Source organism: Moschus berezovskii, chromosome 18 (genome assembly GCF_049115385.1).
Source record: "Moschus berezovskii isolate FMDL1 chromosome 18, NW_MosBer_1.0, whole genome shotgun sequence".
Taxonomy (NCBI): Eukaryota; Metazoa; Chordata; class Mammalia; order Artiodactyla; family Moschidae; genus Moschus; species Moschus berezovskii.
Window position 1 is genome coordinate 60819116 of NC_142477.1, and position 17250 is coordinate 60836365.

General features: G+C 38.5%; 1 protein-coding gene across 3 annotated transcripts in view; it reads left to right on the forward strand.

Annotated features, from left to right (window-relative positions):
- Positions 1-16927, forward strand: part of IPO11 (importin 11) — a 203585-nt gene extending 186658 nt beyond the window's left edge. For 2 of the 3 annotated variants that reach the window (XM_088827722.1, XM_055422006.2), the window contains one exon: positions 15546-16927. In XM_088827722.1, coding sequence (XP_088683848.1) covers positions 15546-15710 — 165 coding nt within the window. In that variant the 3' untranslated portion in view covers positions 15711-16927. The remainder of the gene's footprint in view (positions 1-15545) is intronic. The other variant, XR_016035238.1, reaches the window with a different exon arrangement.
- The last annotated feature ends 323 nt before the right edge of the window (positions 16928-17250 follow it).

Genomic DNA, 17250 nt, shown 5'->3' on the forward strand with positions numbered 1-17250 from the left:
TGATGCTGGGAGGGATTGGGGGCAGGAGGAGAAGGGGACAACAGAGAATGAGATGGCTGGATGGCATCACCGACTCGATGGACATGAGTTTGAGTGAACTCCGGGAGTTGGTGATGGACAGGGAGGCCTGGCGTGCTGTGATTCATGGGGTCGCAGAGTCGGACACGACTGAGCAACTGAACTGAACTGAACAGTTTATTTTAATACTCATTGATGATTTCTGAGGATATTTTACTTGAAAATTCATCATAATATAATTTTTAAGATAAACTGAACACTTACTAAAGAATTGTTAATTATCTCAGTCTGAAGTGAGAAAGAGGTCCGGTTACTGGAAAACAGCAAAAACTGGACTGTTTGAAAGTCAGAGGCATAAGATTTCTGCTGTTTTGATGCTAAGAACTGCAGATTTGTTTTCCTTTTAGACTATTTCTTAAATCTTTCTAATATATACATCCATTCACATTATATTCCAGATAATTCTTTTGAGCAGTGCATTGAAAGTAATTGCTTCTTTGTTGTCTCACCCTGTGTGATATGAATAAAGACATAGTTTTATCAATAGCTGAGGTGTGCTATTGTGATTCAGGATCAAATGAAGAAAATATGAGAAAGAACATGTTCATTTTTATTAATTTAAAACAAAATGGTTTAATTCTGTATGCTGCTGCTGCTGCTGTTAAGTTGCTTCAGTCGTGTCCGACTCTGTGCGACCCCATAGATGGAAGCCCACCAGGCTCCCCCGTCCCCGGGATTCTCCAGGCAAGAACACTGGAGTGGGTTGCCATTTAATTCTGTATAAAGGGATACAAATAAGATATCTTTTCTGATGAAAGAGGATTTGTTAACTAAAGAATTAAAAAATTAATTATTTCGTAGGATTTCATTGTATCCTAGCTACTCAAATTCATTTTTACATAAACCACAGCAAAGTGAAATGATTTAAAACAGCTTTCACAATTTTATGCTTTTTTTTAATATCTAACAAGTGGTAGTGTATGTGAAAATCATATTAATAGGTCGTCTGATTTTTTTTGGAACTGTCCCTTTGAAATAAATTACTTTAAAACAGATATAAAAGAAGAAAGCTTTTGTTATAGAAAGTAGCCAAGTGTTATTTTTAGCTTTCTTTTAACTTAAACTGGAGTTAACTTCTTTCCCACCACTTTCTTACTGAGCTGGAAGAAATGAAGAAACGGATGACCTTCTTAACCCTAGTCAAAATGGCTTTATGTCATTGTGTGAATTAGGTAAGTTTACATTATTTTAGATACAAACAATGGATCCTTGTTTAATAATTGTTCCCAACTGAGTGTAACCCCCCCACCAACCCCAGGACTTACAACATTGTCTGAAAGACATTTCTGTTGTCACAAGGCCAGAGAAGTGCTATGGGTATTTAGTGGGTAGGAGCCAATGATGCTGCTAAATATGCTTCAGTACTCAGGAGAAGTAGTGCTTTGTCTTATTTCACTGAACAGTGGGCCATGGGAGGAATGTCACTCAGACCTTTTTTAGGTGCCTCCTGTGTATCAGAAAAGAAGCTGGGTTGTAGAGGGCCTGGTATACTCTACGCTAAGTGTGGTAGGCAGAATAATCCCTTTCATCTTCAGGGACATCTGTGTCCCAGTCCCTGGAGCTATGAATATGTTGTGTCCTCCATGACCATGTTTTGTTGCACAGAGAAGTGGGATTCAGGTTGCTAATTGGCCGATCACAAAGGAGATTATTCAGGTGGGTCAAGTGTAATCACAAGAGTCCATTTCAGAAGCGAAGAGGGAGGCAGGCGGAGAGGGTCAGAATGATGCAGTGTCAAAAAGACTCCATCTGCTGTTGCTTTAAAGACGGAGTAAGAAGGCTGCTAGAGTCTGTAAAAGCCAAGCAGACAGATTCTTACCTAAAACCTTCAGAAAGGAAACAGCCCTGCCAACACACCTGGATTTTAGCCCAGTGAGACTCTTCTGGCCTTCTCACCTGTATGGGCAGAGATAGTAAGTTGTGGTTGTTACAGTAGGCGTGGAAATCTTGGAATTTGGATTTTATTTGGTAGGAACAGGGAGGCATTAAAAAGTTGTCATCAGAAGAGAGACCTGGTCAGATTTGTACTGTAGAAGATTGTTGTACAGCCATATTCTGCCATGAATTTGCTAACTCATATACTGTCACTGCATAAATGACTGGAGGCCATGAAACTTCAGATACCAAGTGACTTTTGTAAATTGGGGTATAAACCCTAAATTCCACAAATATGTTCTCCACATTTTCATTGTTTTATCCACATTTTGGGGGAAGAAGGCTTTATTATTAATAACTGTTTCTCTCTTTCCTTTGAACTAAAGTTATCTGTGTAGATCTTTGACTCATAATTCCTTAGTGTACTTTACATTTGAATTTTATAGATGTTCATTCTTTTCTTTAAGAAAATGGCATTATGTAATGTGACTGTTAAACTATAGTCTCTCTTCTTTTGTACATTTTTTTTTTACCATTGTACATTTCCACAAACTCCAGAATTATTAACCGTGAAGCGTATCCATTAGTTCTTTTATCTTCCCTGACAGACTGCCACTTATGTGGCCCGCTGCACCAAAAATTCACATAGATTTTCTTTTAATTGAAAAACTGTAAGTAGATGTTATAGATGGTTTTGTATTTTATAAACAAAATTGTGTTCTACTTAAAAAAAAAAAGAAAGAAAAGGTAATGCACCCTGTCAGAATTTCTCTAAATAAAAGGGAATTTTTTGACTTTGTCATTGTTTTGGTTTGTTTTAAACCTCAATTTTTTTTTTAAAGTCACTTCTTGGTTATTTTACAGAATACCTATATGTTCTCACTAAGTTTGTTTATAAAACCCATTGTTTCTAATGAAATATCCTTTTCTCATTTTTTCGTTATAGACCAGATGTATATGTATTTAAAAAGAAATTCTATCATCTGGTGACTTTTTAAAATTTTTCTCAATGAAAGAAAAAGTAGAGCAGAAAACTTTTGGCAAGAAAAGGTTTGAGATTGTATTTAGCCACACAATAGGGAAGAGGCTTCCAGTATTACACTTGCCAAGAGAACTTGATAGCGTTTTCCTCCTCCACTCATTTAACTACAAATTAACTGCTTGCACCCATGGAGCACTGATGCTGTTCGATACGCCGCATCAGCAGCTGGCTTCCCCCTGACCTGGGTGACTGAGAGGTACGGCTTCTCCTCGTCGTCTCTCCTGGCACCCTCTTTACCTCCCCCACCTTCTGTCTTTATCTTCTCTGTTATCACACATACATATACACAGTAGCTGCCTCATTCCGAAGAACAAATGATGCAGCAGCTTTTTACCATTTAATATAAGAAGTTTTACTACACCACCGATTTTCACGTTACCCTGTCCCCACAACACATTTTACATACAGGTTATATATGTTAAGGGCTTTCCAGATGGTGCTAGTGGTAAAGAATCTGCCTGCCAATGCAGGAGACTTAAGAGACAGGGGTTCAATCCCTGGGTCAGGAAGATACCCTGGAGGGCACAGCAACCCACTTTTGTCTGGAGAAGCCCATGGACAGAAGAGCCTGACTACAGACAGGGGAGTCAGGCTATGGGCTGCGGTCCATAGGGTTGCAAAATCAGACATGACTGAAGCGACTTAGTGCACACACACACACATACACACGTATGTAGAATGGTACAAAATGGATTCTCAATAACCTGTCACTGAATTAGATGCTAGTGTAGCAAATTTCTTTAAACACGTAAGTCAGCAGTTAACATGAACTATTTACTGGCGATTTAGGTGACCTTTGTTCAGGAAAGATCTGGCCTTTGATGTTGATGAATTGCTTCTGAAACTTTACTTGTTCCATTTCACTATGAATTTATTCCTTGAATATAAAACAAGAGTAATTCTCAGAGACTGGTACAAGCTCATTTATGGTCTTAAATCCATTGGGTATTGTGGATATTCTGCTTGTGGTTAGTCTGTTTTTATGAAAATGAAATAAATGTTGGTAGGCTAGATTTAAACAAACTCCAACATTAAAAAGTAATAGTGGGACAGATATTTTGAAATGCTTGAATTGTGCTGTTTTCTAAAACCTTGTCGTCACGTCCCATCTTTGTTAATCACAATTCAAGCTGTGTATTCCTTTGTTTTGTGCCAATTCTGCCTAGTAAAATAAACACATAATGTAATTTAAATCGTGCATGATATCATCTCAAGTACTCCAGCAAATTTAGGTTAAACAGCCATAGAACAGTATTTCCCTTTCCAGAAACAAGTCTTAAAATACTGCAAATTATCTAACAGTTTTGCTATACCACCAATAGTCAGGTTGGAAAGTTTTCATTGCCTTCATATTCTGTCATTTTTGTAAATTATTAATGGTTTACAATTTGATGGATGATAATCCTACTTTTTGAAATAGATTAAGGACACTGACTCCTTATGCATACAGTAAGCAAAAGGAACTTAAAAATGTTTCACTGAAACTAAAGAATAAAGGAAATCCTGAAGAGTTTCTAGAAATAGATGGTAGTAAATGGGAATTGTTTCATATGTTTTATTCAGTCTGTTACCTATATTCTTTTTATTTGAATGAATGAAAAAATATGAAGTTTTTTTTTTTTTTTGGTTCACTTGAGATCTTAGGTGGCTCAGATGGTTGAGAATCTGCCTGCAATATGGGAACTTGCTTGCTTGCTAAGTCACTTCATTTGTGTCTGACTCTGCGAGCCTATGGACTGTAGCCCTCCAGGCTCCTTTGTCCATGGGATTTTCCAGACAAGAATATTGGAGTGGGTTTCCATGCCCTCCTGCAGGGGATCTTCCCAATCCAGAGATCGAACCCAGGTCTCCTGCAGCTCCTTCTTTATAATCAGATTCTTTACCGCTAAGCTGCAATGCAGGAGACCTGGGTTCAATCCCTGGGTCAGGAAGAGCCCCTGGAAAAGGGAATGGCAACCCACTCCATCCACTGTCCATGCCTGGAGAATTACGTGGACAGAGGACATGGTCCACGGGGTTGCAAAGAGTCAGATGTGACTGAGCGACTAACGCTTTCACTTTCTAAGATCTTAATCCTCAAAATTTTTCTATAATAGGGTTTCTCACTTTTAGATGTATATCAGAATCACCTGGAGAGCTTTTAAAAAAATCCTGCTGCCTAAAACCAGTTAAATCAGAATTTCTAGAAGTAAGACCTCAGTTCAGTTCAGTTCAGTCGCTCAGCCGTGTCCGACTCTTTGTGACCCCATGAATCGCAGCACACCAGGCCTCCCTGTCCATCACCAATTCCTGGAGTTCACTCAAACTCATGTCCATCGAGTCACTGATGCCATCCAGCTATCTCATCCTCTGTCGTTCCCTTCTCCTGCTCCCAATCCCTCCCAGCATCAGAGTCTTTTCCAGTGAGTCAGCTCTTCACATGAGGTGACCAAAGTATTGGAGTTTCAGCTTTAGCATCGGTCCTTCCAATGAACACCCAGGATTGATCTCCTTTAGAATGGACTGGTTGGATCTCCTTGCAGTCCAAGGGACTCTCAAGAGTCTTCTCCAACACCACAGTTCAAAAGCATCAATTCTTTGGCAATCAGCTTTCTTCACAGTCCAACTCTCACATCCATACATGACCACTTGATAAACCATAGCCTTGACTAGATGGACCTTGGATGGCAAGTAATGTCTCTGCTTTTTAATATGCTGTCTAGGTTGGTCATAACTTTCCTTCCAAGGAGTAAGCGTCTTTTAATTTCATGGCTGCAATCAGCATCAGAAGTAAGACCTTGACATCAGCATTTTAAAAAGTTTCTCAGATTGTTCCCAGTGCTGCCAAGCACATCGAACCACCATTCTTTCAGGATTTTTGGTTGTGTTGCTGAAGATTCCCTTGCTTCCTAGGATTTTTTATTGTGAGTGAAGGGCCTAGCCTGTTCCTAGCATATGCCTTGCTTGTGGTTGGAATTTAGTAATATAAATAGTAATATAAATAAAATAATATAAATAATATAAATATTTTGATTTCTATTTAATTGCTCTGATGGAGAACATTCCATACCAAGACAGATGTAAAGAAATAAGTAGATGTTCTGTTCCTCAGAGCTGGGCTTGAAATACTTGGCTCATTTTTTAAATTGTGCATTTCTCTCAAACTTACTTTGTAAAAGATTTGATGTACCTTATAAGGAAAGGTATAATAGAATAAAACAAGCCTCCATCCCATTCTTTCTAGACATAGCAGAGTAAGATAGTTCCTTTACTTACAAGCTCATCAGATAAAAATTGTAAAGTAAATTCTTAAAGGAGCAACCATAACAGTGATTAAAATAAAAATAAATTTAAAAATAGAATAAAGTAAAAGCATCAGGTCACTCCCTTGGAATTTGGGCTTCACTCTGGGTGTAATTAGTGACTATATTTGCATTGCCAAGCATCATTAATGAAGTGGGTTCTGGTTGGTATCTGCAGGCCTTATCTATAGGCCTCAAACTCTTTGTTAAGCCACAAAACGAGGAGAATTTATATCCTAAGAGATTTTAGAAATTTTAAATTATTTAGATATATTTTAGAAATTGAGTTACCTTTTAGTGAAACAATCAAAGGTCAAAAAAGAAGATAACTTTAAACAAAGATCAAACTAAAGAATTTTTAAAGGCCACATGGTTAAATACCTCGTTGCAGGCAAATTTTTCTCTTAAGATTTTTGTCCTATTGCATAGCCAGTGTGTTTAATCTGTGAGATTTAATAGGAAGTGTATTATTCTTTAAAAAGATCCTCTGTATTTTTCTCTAAGGTAGGAAACTTTTTCTCTTTAGCAAAATATTATATGAAAAAATGTAACTGTGAATAATTTCTGAAACATTATCATAAGGTTTATGGAGAAAAGTGAACAATGAGCGAATATGCCATATAACCTAAGAAAAATAAAGGATTCAGCTGTACTGAATTCATGCTGGTTGAAACTGAAGATTAATGCAGTGGAATGTTTTTTAGTTTTAAGGAATAAAAATCCCATGAAATACACATACATCTTGGTAAGTAGCACCACAGGAGCTAAAAATCTTGTACCAACTTTAGAGACTAAACACCCGTAGGGTCAGTTGTTGTTTTATCAGAAAGCTATCATTACCAACAGAAAGACCTTATTTTTTTTTTTAACCAACAGAAGGACCTTTATACAGTTCAACCAGAACCATTCTGTCTTAGAGTAATAATTTCAATACCAGGCAATTGAACTACTTCCTTATTAAAGTCCAGTGAATGTACTTTTGAAGTGAGTCAGGTTATTAACACTTCATTTTTTAGGCATTACCTTGGAGTCAGGAGATTCTGGCTAGTTATCTTCTGCTAATAACTGAAAAATGTTATAAGTTTCCTAATCTTATAAACATTTTAATGAAACTATTTCTTAAATTATCATGTGCTTTCTTGAAGGGCAAGAATGGGGGTTAGGCATTTGGAAGCAACAGAAAGAACAAAACCAGGACATTGGAAGTCTGTAGTCTAGTGGCATCTACTGATGCCGTTAGCTCGAGAAGAGTCAGCTTTGGATGGGACTCAGAGACTAAGGTTGTCAGTTTTTGTCGTTTTGAAAATGAACTTGCCAGTCTTGCTGATTAGACATTCTGTGAATATAATGAACATTTTGTCAACTAATTCAGGCTTCTACAGCAGTTTGTCCCCAAACCATATATCCACAGAGGAGAGTATTTTTTAGTCTAAATCTGTATTTTTAAATAACTTTTAAAATTAAATTTTTGTTGGACATAGTTTCCGTGTTTTTTATTTTGTTGCCTGTGTTTCTTGGTATCATATCCATGAAATCATTGCCAATGCCAGAGGCATACAGATTTTCCCCTATATTATAGGCATTTTGCAGTTTGAGGTCTTATGTTTAAGTCTTTAATTTTGAGTTGACTTTTGTGTGTGGTATAAGGTAAAAGTTTTAGATATGGATATACAGTTTCCCCGGAGAAGGCAATGGCAAACCACTCCAGTACTCTTGCCTAGAAAATCCCAGGGATGGAGGAGCCTGGTAGGCTGCAGTCCGTGGGGTCGCTAAGGGTCGGAGACGACTGAGCGACTTCACTTTCACTTTTCACTTTCACACATTGGAGAAGGAAATGGCAACCCACTCCAGTGTTCTTGCCTGGAGAATCCCAGGGATGGGGGAGCCTGGTGGGCTTCCATCTATGGGGTCACATAGAGTCGGTCACGACTGAAGTGACTTAGCAGCAGCAGCAGCAGCATACAGTTTCCCAACACACTTAGTTGAAGAGACTATCCTTTTCCCACTATGCATTCTTCGAACCCTTATTGAAGATGGGTAGGTAACTATATATGTGTAGATTTATTTCTGATCTCTCTATTCTTTTCCATTGCTCTGTCTATTCTCCATAGTACTGGAAATCCTAGCTGGAGCAATTAAGCAAGAAAAAGAAATTAAAGGCATACAAATTGAAATGATAGAAGTAAAACTGTTCATACTTGCAGATGACATGATCTTATATAGAGAAAGCCCTGAAGACACTGTTAAGAAAAATACTAGACCTAACAAATGAATTTAGTAAAGTTGCAGGATACAAAATCAATGTGCAGAAATTCAGTGTGTTTTCTATATGCTAATAATTATCTAAAAAGGAAATTAAGAGCACATTGATTTTGTATCAATGTGCAGAAATTCAGTGTGTTTTCTATATGCTAATAATTATCTAAAAAGGAAATTAAGAGCACATTGATTTTGTATCCTGCAACTTTACTAAATTCATTTGTTAGGTCTAGTATTTTCCTTAACAGTGTCTTCAGGGCTTTCTCTATATAAGATCATGTCATCTGCAAGTATGAACAGTTTTACTTCTATCATTTCAATTTGTATGCCTTTAATTTCTTTTTCTTGCTTAATTGCTCCAGCTGAACTTCCCTAGTGGCTCAGACGGTAAAGCGTCTGCCTACAATGTGGGAGACCTGGCTTCGATTCCTGGGTTGGGAAGATCCTCTGGAGAAGGAAATGGCACCCCACTCCAGTACTCTTGCCTGGAAAATCCCATGGATGGAAGAGCCTGGTAGGCTACAGCCCGTGGGGTCGCAAAGAGTCAGAGACGACTGAACGACTATAGTAAAAAGGAAATTAAGAAAACTAAGAAATTTAGAAAAAAGTTTAGAAATTAAGAAAAAAATCAAGAAATTAAAAATTTACAGTAGCCTCAAAACGTATCAAATACTTAGGCATAAACTTAACTAAAGAAATGAAAGACTTGTATGCCAAAAACTATAAAGTATTCATAAAAGAATTTAAAAACACAAATAGATATCCATGTTTATGGATTGGGAGGCTTAATATTGTGAAGAGGTCTGTATTACCTGAAGCAGTTTACAGATTCAGTGCAATTCCTATCAAAATGTCAATGGCAGTTTTTACAGAAATGAAAAACACAATTCTAAAATTCATATAGAACCATAAAAGACCTTGAATGGTCAGCCAAGACAGTCTTGAAAAAGAACAAAGCTGGAGGCATCACATGCCCTGATTTCAAAATATATTACAAGGCCACAGTAATTAAAATGGTATGGTACTGGCATGAAGGTAGTCTTTTTAGTTTGGAATAGTTTTCAGTTCAATTCTGTCGCTCAGTCGTGTCCGACTCTCCACGACCCCATGAATCACAGCACGCCAGGCCTCCCTGTCCATCACCAACTCCCGGAGTTCACTCAAACTCATGTCCACAGAGTCAGTGATGCCATCCAGCCATCTCATTCTCGGTCGTCCCCTTCTCCCGCCCCCAACCTTTCCCAGCATCAGAGTCTTTTCCAGTGAGTCAACTCGTCGCATGAGGTGGCCAAAGTATTGCAGTTTCAGCTTTAGCATCAGTCTTTCCAGTGAACACCCAGGATTGATCTCCCTTAGAATGGACTGGTTGGATCTCCTTGTGGTACAAGGGACTCTCAAGAGTCTTCTCCAACACCACAGTTCAAAAGCATCAATTCTTCGGCGATCAACCTTCTTCACAGTCCAGCTCTCACATCCATACATGACCACGGGAATAGTTTTAGGTTTACAGAAAAGTAACAAAGATAGTACAGAGTATTCTCATGCACCCTTCACCCAGTTTTCCCTAAAGTCAACATCTTACATTACCATTGTACATTTATCAAAGCTGAGAAACTATTAACTAAACTCCAGACTTTATTTAAATTTCACCAGATTTCCACTCATACTCTTAGTTGCAGGATTCAATCCAGAATACCACATATTGCATCTTGTCTGGTTCAGATTTTTAATAGTTCTGTTTCTTCTCATTGTTCCCAATATTTCCATGTTGTCAGTTGAACCTCAATATTGATACCTTTGTTTTCCTTGTAGCAGGTTTTCATCTCCTCACATTTGTGCATCTCAGCAAAGGTAATCACACCTTTTAGAATATGTTTGGGAAAGAAGAATAAATAATTTGATTTTGTAAGATTCTTCTATGAATAATTTGTTTAAATTTGGGCTTATAGGTGCCAAACTATTTTGATCATTCATCTTTAGAAGTTAACTCCTTGCCTCCCAGTGTATTCTTGTTCATTGAGGTTGCCAGATTAATGATCTCCCTAGTTTATAAACTGTTACTGTTCATGTCCTCCAGTGATGACATCTTGTAAAACTATAACTTCACAGCCAGAATGTTGAAATTAATGAATCAAGATTTGGAACCCTTTTATAATTAAACCCACTTCCCTCTCGGCCAAGACCTCTCCTTTTGGTTGGTGTTATGAGTGATTTCTATTGAAAATTGACAATTTTTAGTATTCTGTTATGAGACTCTGAGTCTTATTGAAACCTTCTGTTTTAACTGGTTTCTTCTGATCCTGTTCTGGCAGGAGAAGTAGATGTGCCACTTTGTTGCTGCCAGGTAGGGGAAGAAGGCCATGTTCCCCACAGAGCCTCCACTGATACCTCCTGAGGTGAGAAAGGAGAGGTCACGATCCCCAAGGGCTCCCGCACACGTGGGAGAGGGTCGGATCCTTGTAAAAGCACAGTGTGAGTGGGCCACAGTTTACTCAGTGGTGCTTGTCTGAAGTAGAGCAGTTATCGTCTAAGTGTTTCTGTCTTGCTGTGAGGTCCCTTTCCTGGTCCTTTGGCTAGAGATCTCATAGGTATTTTGTTGGAGATTTCTGTGTGCATTGGTGTTGCCAGTTGCTGGTTTCTTCAGCCCCAAATCTGGAATTTATTAGGCAAGAAGAAAGAGCACTCAACACTGTGTTGTTCCTTGGGTGCTGGGCTCCCTGGTCTGCCTTCTCTCCACCTTTTGGAGCCTCCTTGTGTTTGTTTATGTATAATGTCCAGCATTTTCCTGGTTCCAGTTTACTTACTACATTAGAAAACTATTTTCTAGAGAACATACCACTTGGTAAACATGGTAGGCATTCTGTGTATTTTCACATTAAATCGGATTAACTATGTTAAGTGGACATTATTTGTATAAAAGTAATAGTTTTAAAAACGTTGTTAGTGACTTCAGGGTCTCTTAATTTTAGTGACTGTAGGCATTTTGGGGCTTTCCAGGTGACTCTAATAATAAAGAAGCTTCCTGGGATGCAGAAGAGGCAGGTTCGACCCCTAGGTCGGGAGGATCACATGGAGGAGGACATGGCAACCCCCTCCAGTATTCTTGCCTGGAGAATCCCATGGACAGAGGAGCCTGGTGGGCTAGAGTCCGTAGGGTCAAAAAGAGGGGGACACTACTGAAGCGACTTAGTGCACACACACATAGGCATTATTACATTCAAAAAAGTAATATCTGGATTTTGTTGTGCATGTGCAGTGATAATTCTTCTCTAGGGAATCATTTGGTCAATCTGTTTTATTTCTTCAAAATAAGGTATTAATAGCCATGATTAATGAATGTCTACTACAAGCCAAAATAGACATTTATTTGCTAATGTGTATTTTTTATTAACGAAATATAGTGGGTTTTTTTTGTTTGTTTGTTTTTTTTAAAGATCCTTTGAGGTGTACAGTTAGGGCTTCCCAGGTGGCTCAGTGGTAAAGAATCTGCCTGCAATGCAGGAGACTCAGGTTCAATCCCTGGATCAGGAAGATCCTCTGGAGGAGGAAATGGCAACCCACTCCAGTATTCTTGCCTGGAAAACCCCGTGGACAGAAGAGCCTGGTGAGCTACAGTCCATGGGGCCGCAAAGAGTTGGACATGACTACTGAGCACACATGACACATACAAGGTTTGCAGTTAGAGATTCTGTATGGGTTTTTTTTTTATTATTTTTTAATTCCTTCTTCCCTCCACAGCTGTCCTTAAAAAGCAGATAAATGTTTTGAATCTTCTCGTGACTGATCAGTACACTTTTGAAAAATATACTGATGTAGTGTTCTGCCACATCTGGTGGGGTTTTGTTATTGTTCGGACTCTTTGCGACCCCATGGACTGCAGCACGTCAGGCTTCCCTGTCCTTCACTATCTCCCGGAGCTTGCTCAAACTCATGTCTATTGAATTGGTGATGCCATCCAACCATCTTATCCTCTGTTGTCCCCTTCTCCTTCTGCGTTCAATCTTTCCCAGCATCAGTGTCTTTTCTAGTGAGTTGGCTCTTCGTATCAGGTGGCCAAAGTATTGGATCTTCAGCTTCAGCATCAGTCCTTTCAGTGAATATTCAGGAATGATTTACTTTCGGATTGACAGGTTGGATCTCCTTGTATTCGAAGGGACTCTCAAGAGTCTTCTTCAACACCACAGTTCAAAACCATCAGTCTGTTGATGCTCAGCCTTCTTTAAGGTCCAAATATCAGATCCATACATGACTACTGGAAAAACCATAGCTTTTACTATACAGACCTTTGTTAGCAAAGTAATGTTTCTGCTTTTTAATACGCTGTCTATGTTTGTCATAGCTTTTCTTCCAAGGAACAAGCATCATTTAATTTCATGGCTGCAGTCACCATCTGCAACGGTTTTGAAGCCCAAGAAAGTAAATTCTGTCACTGTTTCTGTTGTTTCCCCATCTATTTGCCATGAAGTGATGGGACTGGTGATCCCATCATCAAATGAAGATGCGATTATCTTAGTTTTTTGAATGTTGAGTTTTAAGCCAACTTTTTCACTCTCTCTTTTCACCTTCATCAAGAGGCTCTTTAGTTCCTCTTTGATTTCTGCCATAAGGGTGGTATCATCTGTGTATCTGAGGTTATTGATATTTCTCCCGGCAATCTTGATTCTGGCTTCTGCTTCATCTAGCCTGGCATTTCTCATGATGTACTCTTTATAGAAGTTAAATAAGCAGGGTGAGAATATATAGCCTGACATTCCCCTTTCCCAATTTTGAACCAGTCCATTGTTCCATGTCCGGTTCCAACTGTTGCTTCTTGACTTGCATACAGGTTTCTCAAGAGGCAGGTAAGGTGGTCTGGTTCTTCCATCTCTAAGAATTTTCCACAGTTTGTTGTCATCCACACGGTCAAAGGCTTTAGTGTAGTCAGTGAAGCAGAAGTACATGTTTTTCTGGAATTCTCTTGCTTTTTCTATCATTCGATGGATGTTGGCAATTCAATCTCTGGTTCCTGTGCCTTTTCTGAATCCAACTTGAACACCTGAAAGTTCTCGGTACACATACTGTTGAAGCCTAGCTTGAAGAATTTTGAGCATTACTTTGCTAACATATGAAATAAGTGCAGTTGTGTGGTAGTTTGAACATTCTTTGCCATTGCATTCTTTGGTATTGGAATGAAAACTGACCTTTTCCAGGCCTGTGGCCACTGCTGAGTTTTCTTTTCTTTCTTTATTAGTCTGTTGAAATTTAAGTGCAGATGTGATAAGCTAACTGCTTCCAGTGTCATTTAGCAAATTGAAACCACATTTAAACCAGACTGTTAAGCTTTGTTTCAGTAATTGGAGTGACTTTTTGAACATCAGCTTGAAGCTCAGTTTCTTTTCACTCGTATTGTAGCAGATGGCTTTAGCTGGAGTTAACTCATGATATTTCAACAAAGTTCACACCCTCTTTAGTAAGAGGTCTATTTCCTAGTCATTAAAATAATATTGAACATTATTACATGTTGCTTAGGAGAGCATGTATTTTTAAATGTTCAGTTTCTGTACATTTTGTAGAATGATATCTTCAGGCTTGTCAGTTCTTGCTGTTCTTTATTCTACCCATTTTCCAGAAGAATGAGTATTGAAATTACCCCTGCCATAAATTTACTCTGTAATTCTGGAATGGTCACGTAAGTGATTCAGTTTCACATTCGTGGCTCCTATGTCTCTGCCTCTCAGTTACATTTTCTATTTGTGGTCATTATTTTAAAATCTGCTTACATTGCTCAAACAGCAGATCTGATTCAGCTACTTCATCTGCATAGAAGAGAATTGAGCCTCAGCAAGAAAGGAGAATTTCTCACACAGAAACTTTACTTAAAGCCTTGTACATGTTCAGCATTATTGATAATGAGAGCAATATACAGCTTAAAGCAAAGATGTGTTATTTTTCAGTTCTTGAATTTTAAGTAATGTGTATACTGACGATACCAGTGCTAACAGTGTCACAAGCTGAAAACTCATGTACCTTTTAAGTTTGTACAAACCATAGGAAAAACAACTTGATAGTATGTATCAACAGTCTTAAAATTATGTATGTACTTTAGTAATTCTTCTAAAATAGTGATAGATATCCTCAAGAAATAATCCGAAATGTAGAGGAAAGGCTGTATACAAAGTAACATGGAACATCATTCATGAAAGATCATTCAGCAAAATTATAGTTAAAATTGCAAAAAAAGAAAATGCATTTGAATTAGACTGATTACTTCAACAACCTATAACCAAAAAAAAAAAAGACAAATATATTTAGAATCCTTAAATGTATTAGAGTACAGTTTTTTGTGTGATAATTTTAAGTGCCAACAGCAATATTAATTGTGTATTTATATGTACGTAGGTGCATGCCACAGGCCAAAGAGGCCAGAATGTTTTCTGTCATGATTGTTATCTTTAGGAAGTGGATGGATGGGTTCTTTTTAATTTAATTGTATTTCTTTTGTTTTTCGAATACTTCAACAGAAGAGGAGGAGCACATATTTGGGTTGTTAAAATCTATTTTTACTAATTATTTTTCTTTCTCTTTTTAACCAGAGAATATACAGTGTATAAGTAACATAGCAATCCGGGACAAGGCAGTGTCTCCTTTGTCAGTTCTGAGGGCCTCACTAAGCTGCCACAGTAAAGTCCCTGCTGTTCCTATGAGGCACCCTGGACAATCATGTTAAAACTGTTTAAATGCTCTTTGGCACATTCTGTTTCTTTTAGCGTACTTTTCACCAGATTTTGGTTCTTTGCATTGGGCTAATCAGATGACCATGCTCAGAGACCCAGGGGACTGAGTTAGACTCGCTGAATGAAATTTTCTTTTGCAGCCCTTTCTGCGGGGAAGGCGTGTTTTAGTCCCTTGGAAGAAGGGAGGCAGAGGCACTTTAGGTGCTGTGAAAGGAATTACAAAGAATCGAGTCACTCACAGGTAAAAGGGCCTTGTTTTGCCTCTGTGACACAGTGTGGCTCCTCTCTGTCCCACAGCTGGCCCTGAAGGACCCCGTGCACACCGTGTCCCTGCAGCAGTTCATCTACGAGAAGCTCAAGGCCCAGCAGGAGCTGCTGGGAGAGCAAGGCTTCCAGTCCCTCATGGAGACGGTGGACACCGAGATCGTCACCCAGCTGCAGGAGTTTCTGCAGGGCTTCTGAGGGTGTGAGCCGTGGCTGAGGAGGCCAGCGTGCCACCTTGTGTGCAAGTCTGCTGGGACGATGGAGAAATCCCTTGTGTAAGAAGCAAAGAGACGCAAAGACCACGCCTTTTTTTTACTACAAAAATTCAGCGAGTAAATGTAGATCCTACATAACTAAAATCACAAACCTATTTCTCAAAAGAATTTAATTTTATATTTATGAGGGGCCCTGTGTTTACTAGAGATAGATTTGACAACAATAGCTGCTTAGTTTCCTGTTAAGAGAAGAAACTGTTACCTTTTAATCATGTGCTCTTAACACTTGACAAGAAGAAGGTTTAATGTCTGAGATGTTTTACTGCAACCAAAATTAGTTAAATTTGGCTGCCTTATACATTTTTTAAGCTAATGAGACTACAAGTTTGAAAAGTGACAGAGCTGTTCAGGTGGTTCTATTAAAGAAATGTGTGTACCAGGCAGAAATATACAAATAGTGACAGATATACATTACTGAGATGATCTTGCCAGGGGAGTTGCTCTCAACTGACATAGAAGATATGTTTTATCAGACAGATGCTTTTATTTTCATTCTAGTAATTTGATATGGGAATTAGTAAAGATTTTTTTTTCCTTATGTTATTTTCACTAATTACATTTAGTGTTTAAATGCACATTGTAAGGCTCGCAGAAGTGAACCTGTGGCACTGCAGTGCCAGGTGGGAGACATCTGGTCGTGGTTGCTCCTAGTTCCTTTGTTACTCCTGGAGGCCAGGAGCCCTGTGAACACTGAAAGGAACTAACAGCCCACAGACCCCCTCTGCTGTGACATGGCTGTGACAGGCTGTTCAGCACTTACCCATCTTGGGTTCCTTAGTGCAGGGGTACCCGTGGGGGGCCTAGCAGCAGTCCCCCAGGGTACCAACACTGATGCGATGAGTCTTCCTTCCTTATTCCTCCTACATGCAGTACCAAAAACGGAGAAAAGGAGAAAAAAAAAAAAGCCTTACTATGTTCTACTTGCCATTGACTATAAAGAACATTTAAAGCATTTTAAAGAAAATATTCAAAAGCAAGGTTGGAAAATGTCTGATCTTTCTATAGAAAGTTGGGTACAGTATGTAACTGCAGGAAACCCACTGCCCCTTTGTAAGTTGTGGAGCCCAAAATGTATGGAAATATTTGATGTTTTCAGCTAAAGAAAGAAAAATATGGTCCAAATTAAATTTTCCAAAGATACCTCACCTTTCATTTGCCTGATTTTTTTTCCTTCCTCACAAAAAATGAGTTCATAAGAATGGCCCTGTGAATTTTGAAGAGAGGTTTTTCTTTCATAGTTTGGTATTGACTCTGTCTTAGTAGGCGGCACTCTTTCAGGTAGCAAATTCTAGTTACCCTTTCAGTTTCTCTTTTCATTTAAGGACCAGAACTTCTTTAATATGATGCTGCTTTTCTTTTTTAATATATATTGGAGTGAAGTTGATTAGCAGTGTTTTGTTAGTTTCCAGTGTACAGCAAAGTGATTCAGTTATACATGTGCAACCTTTTTCAAATTCTTTTCC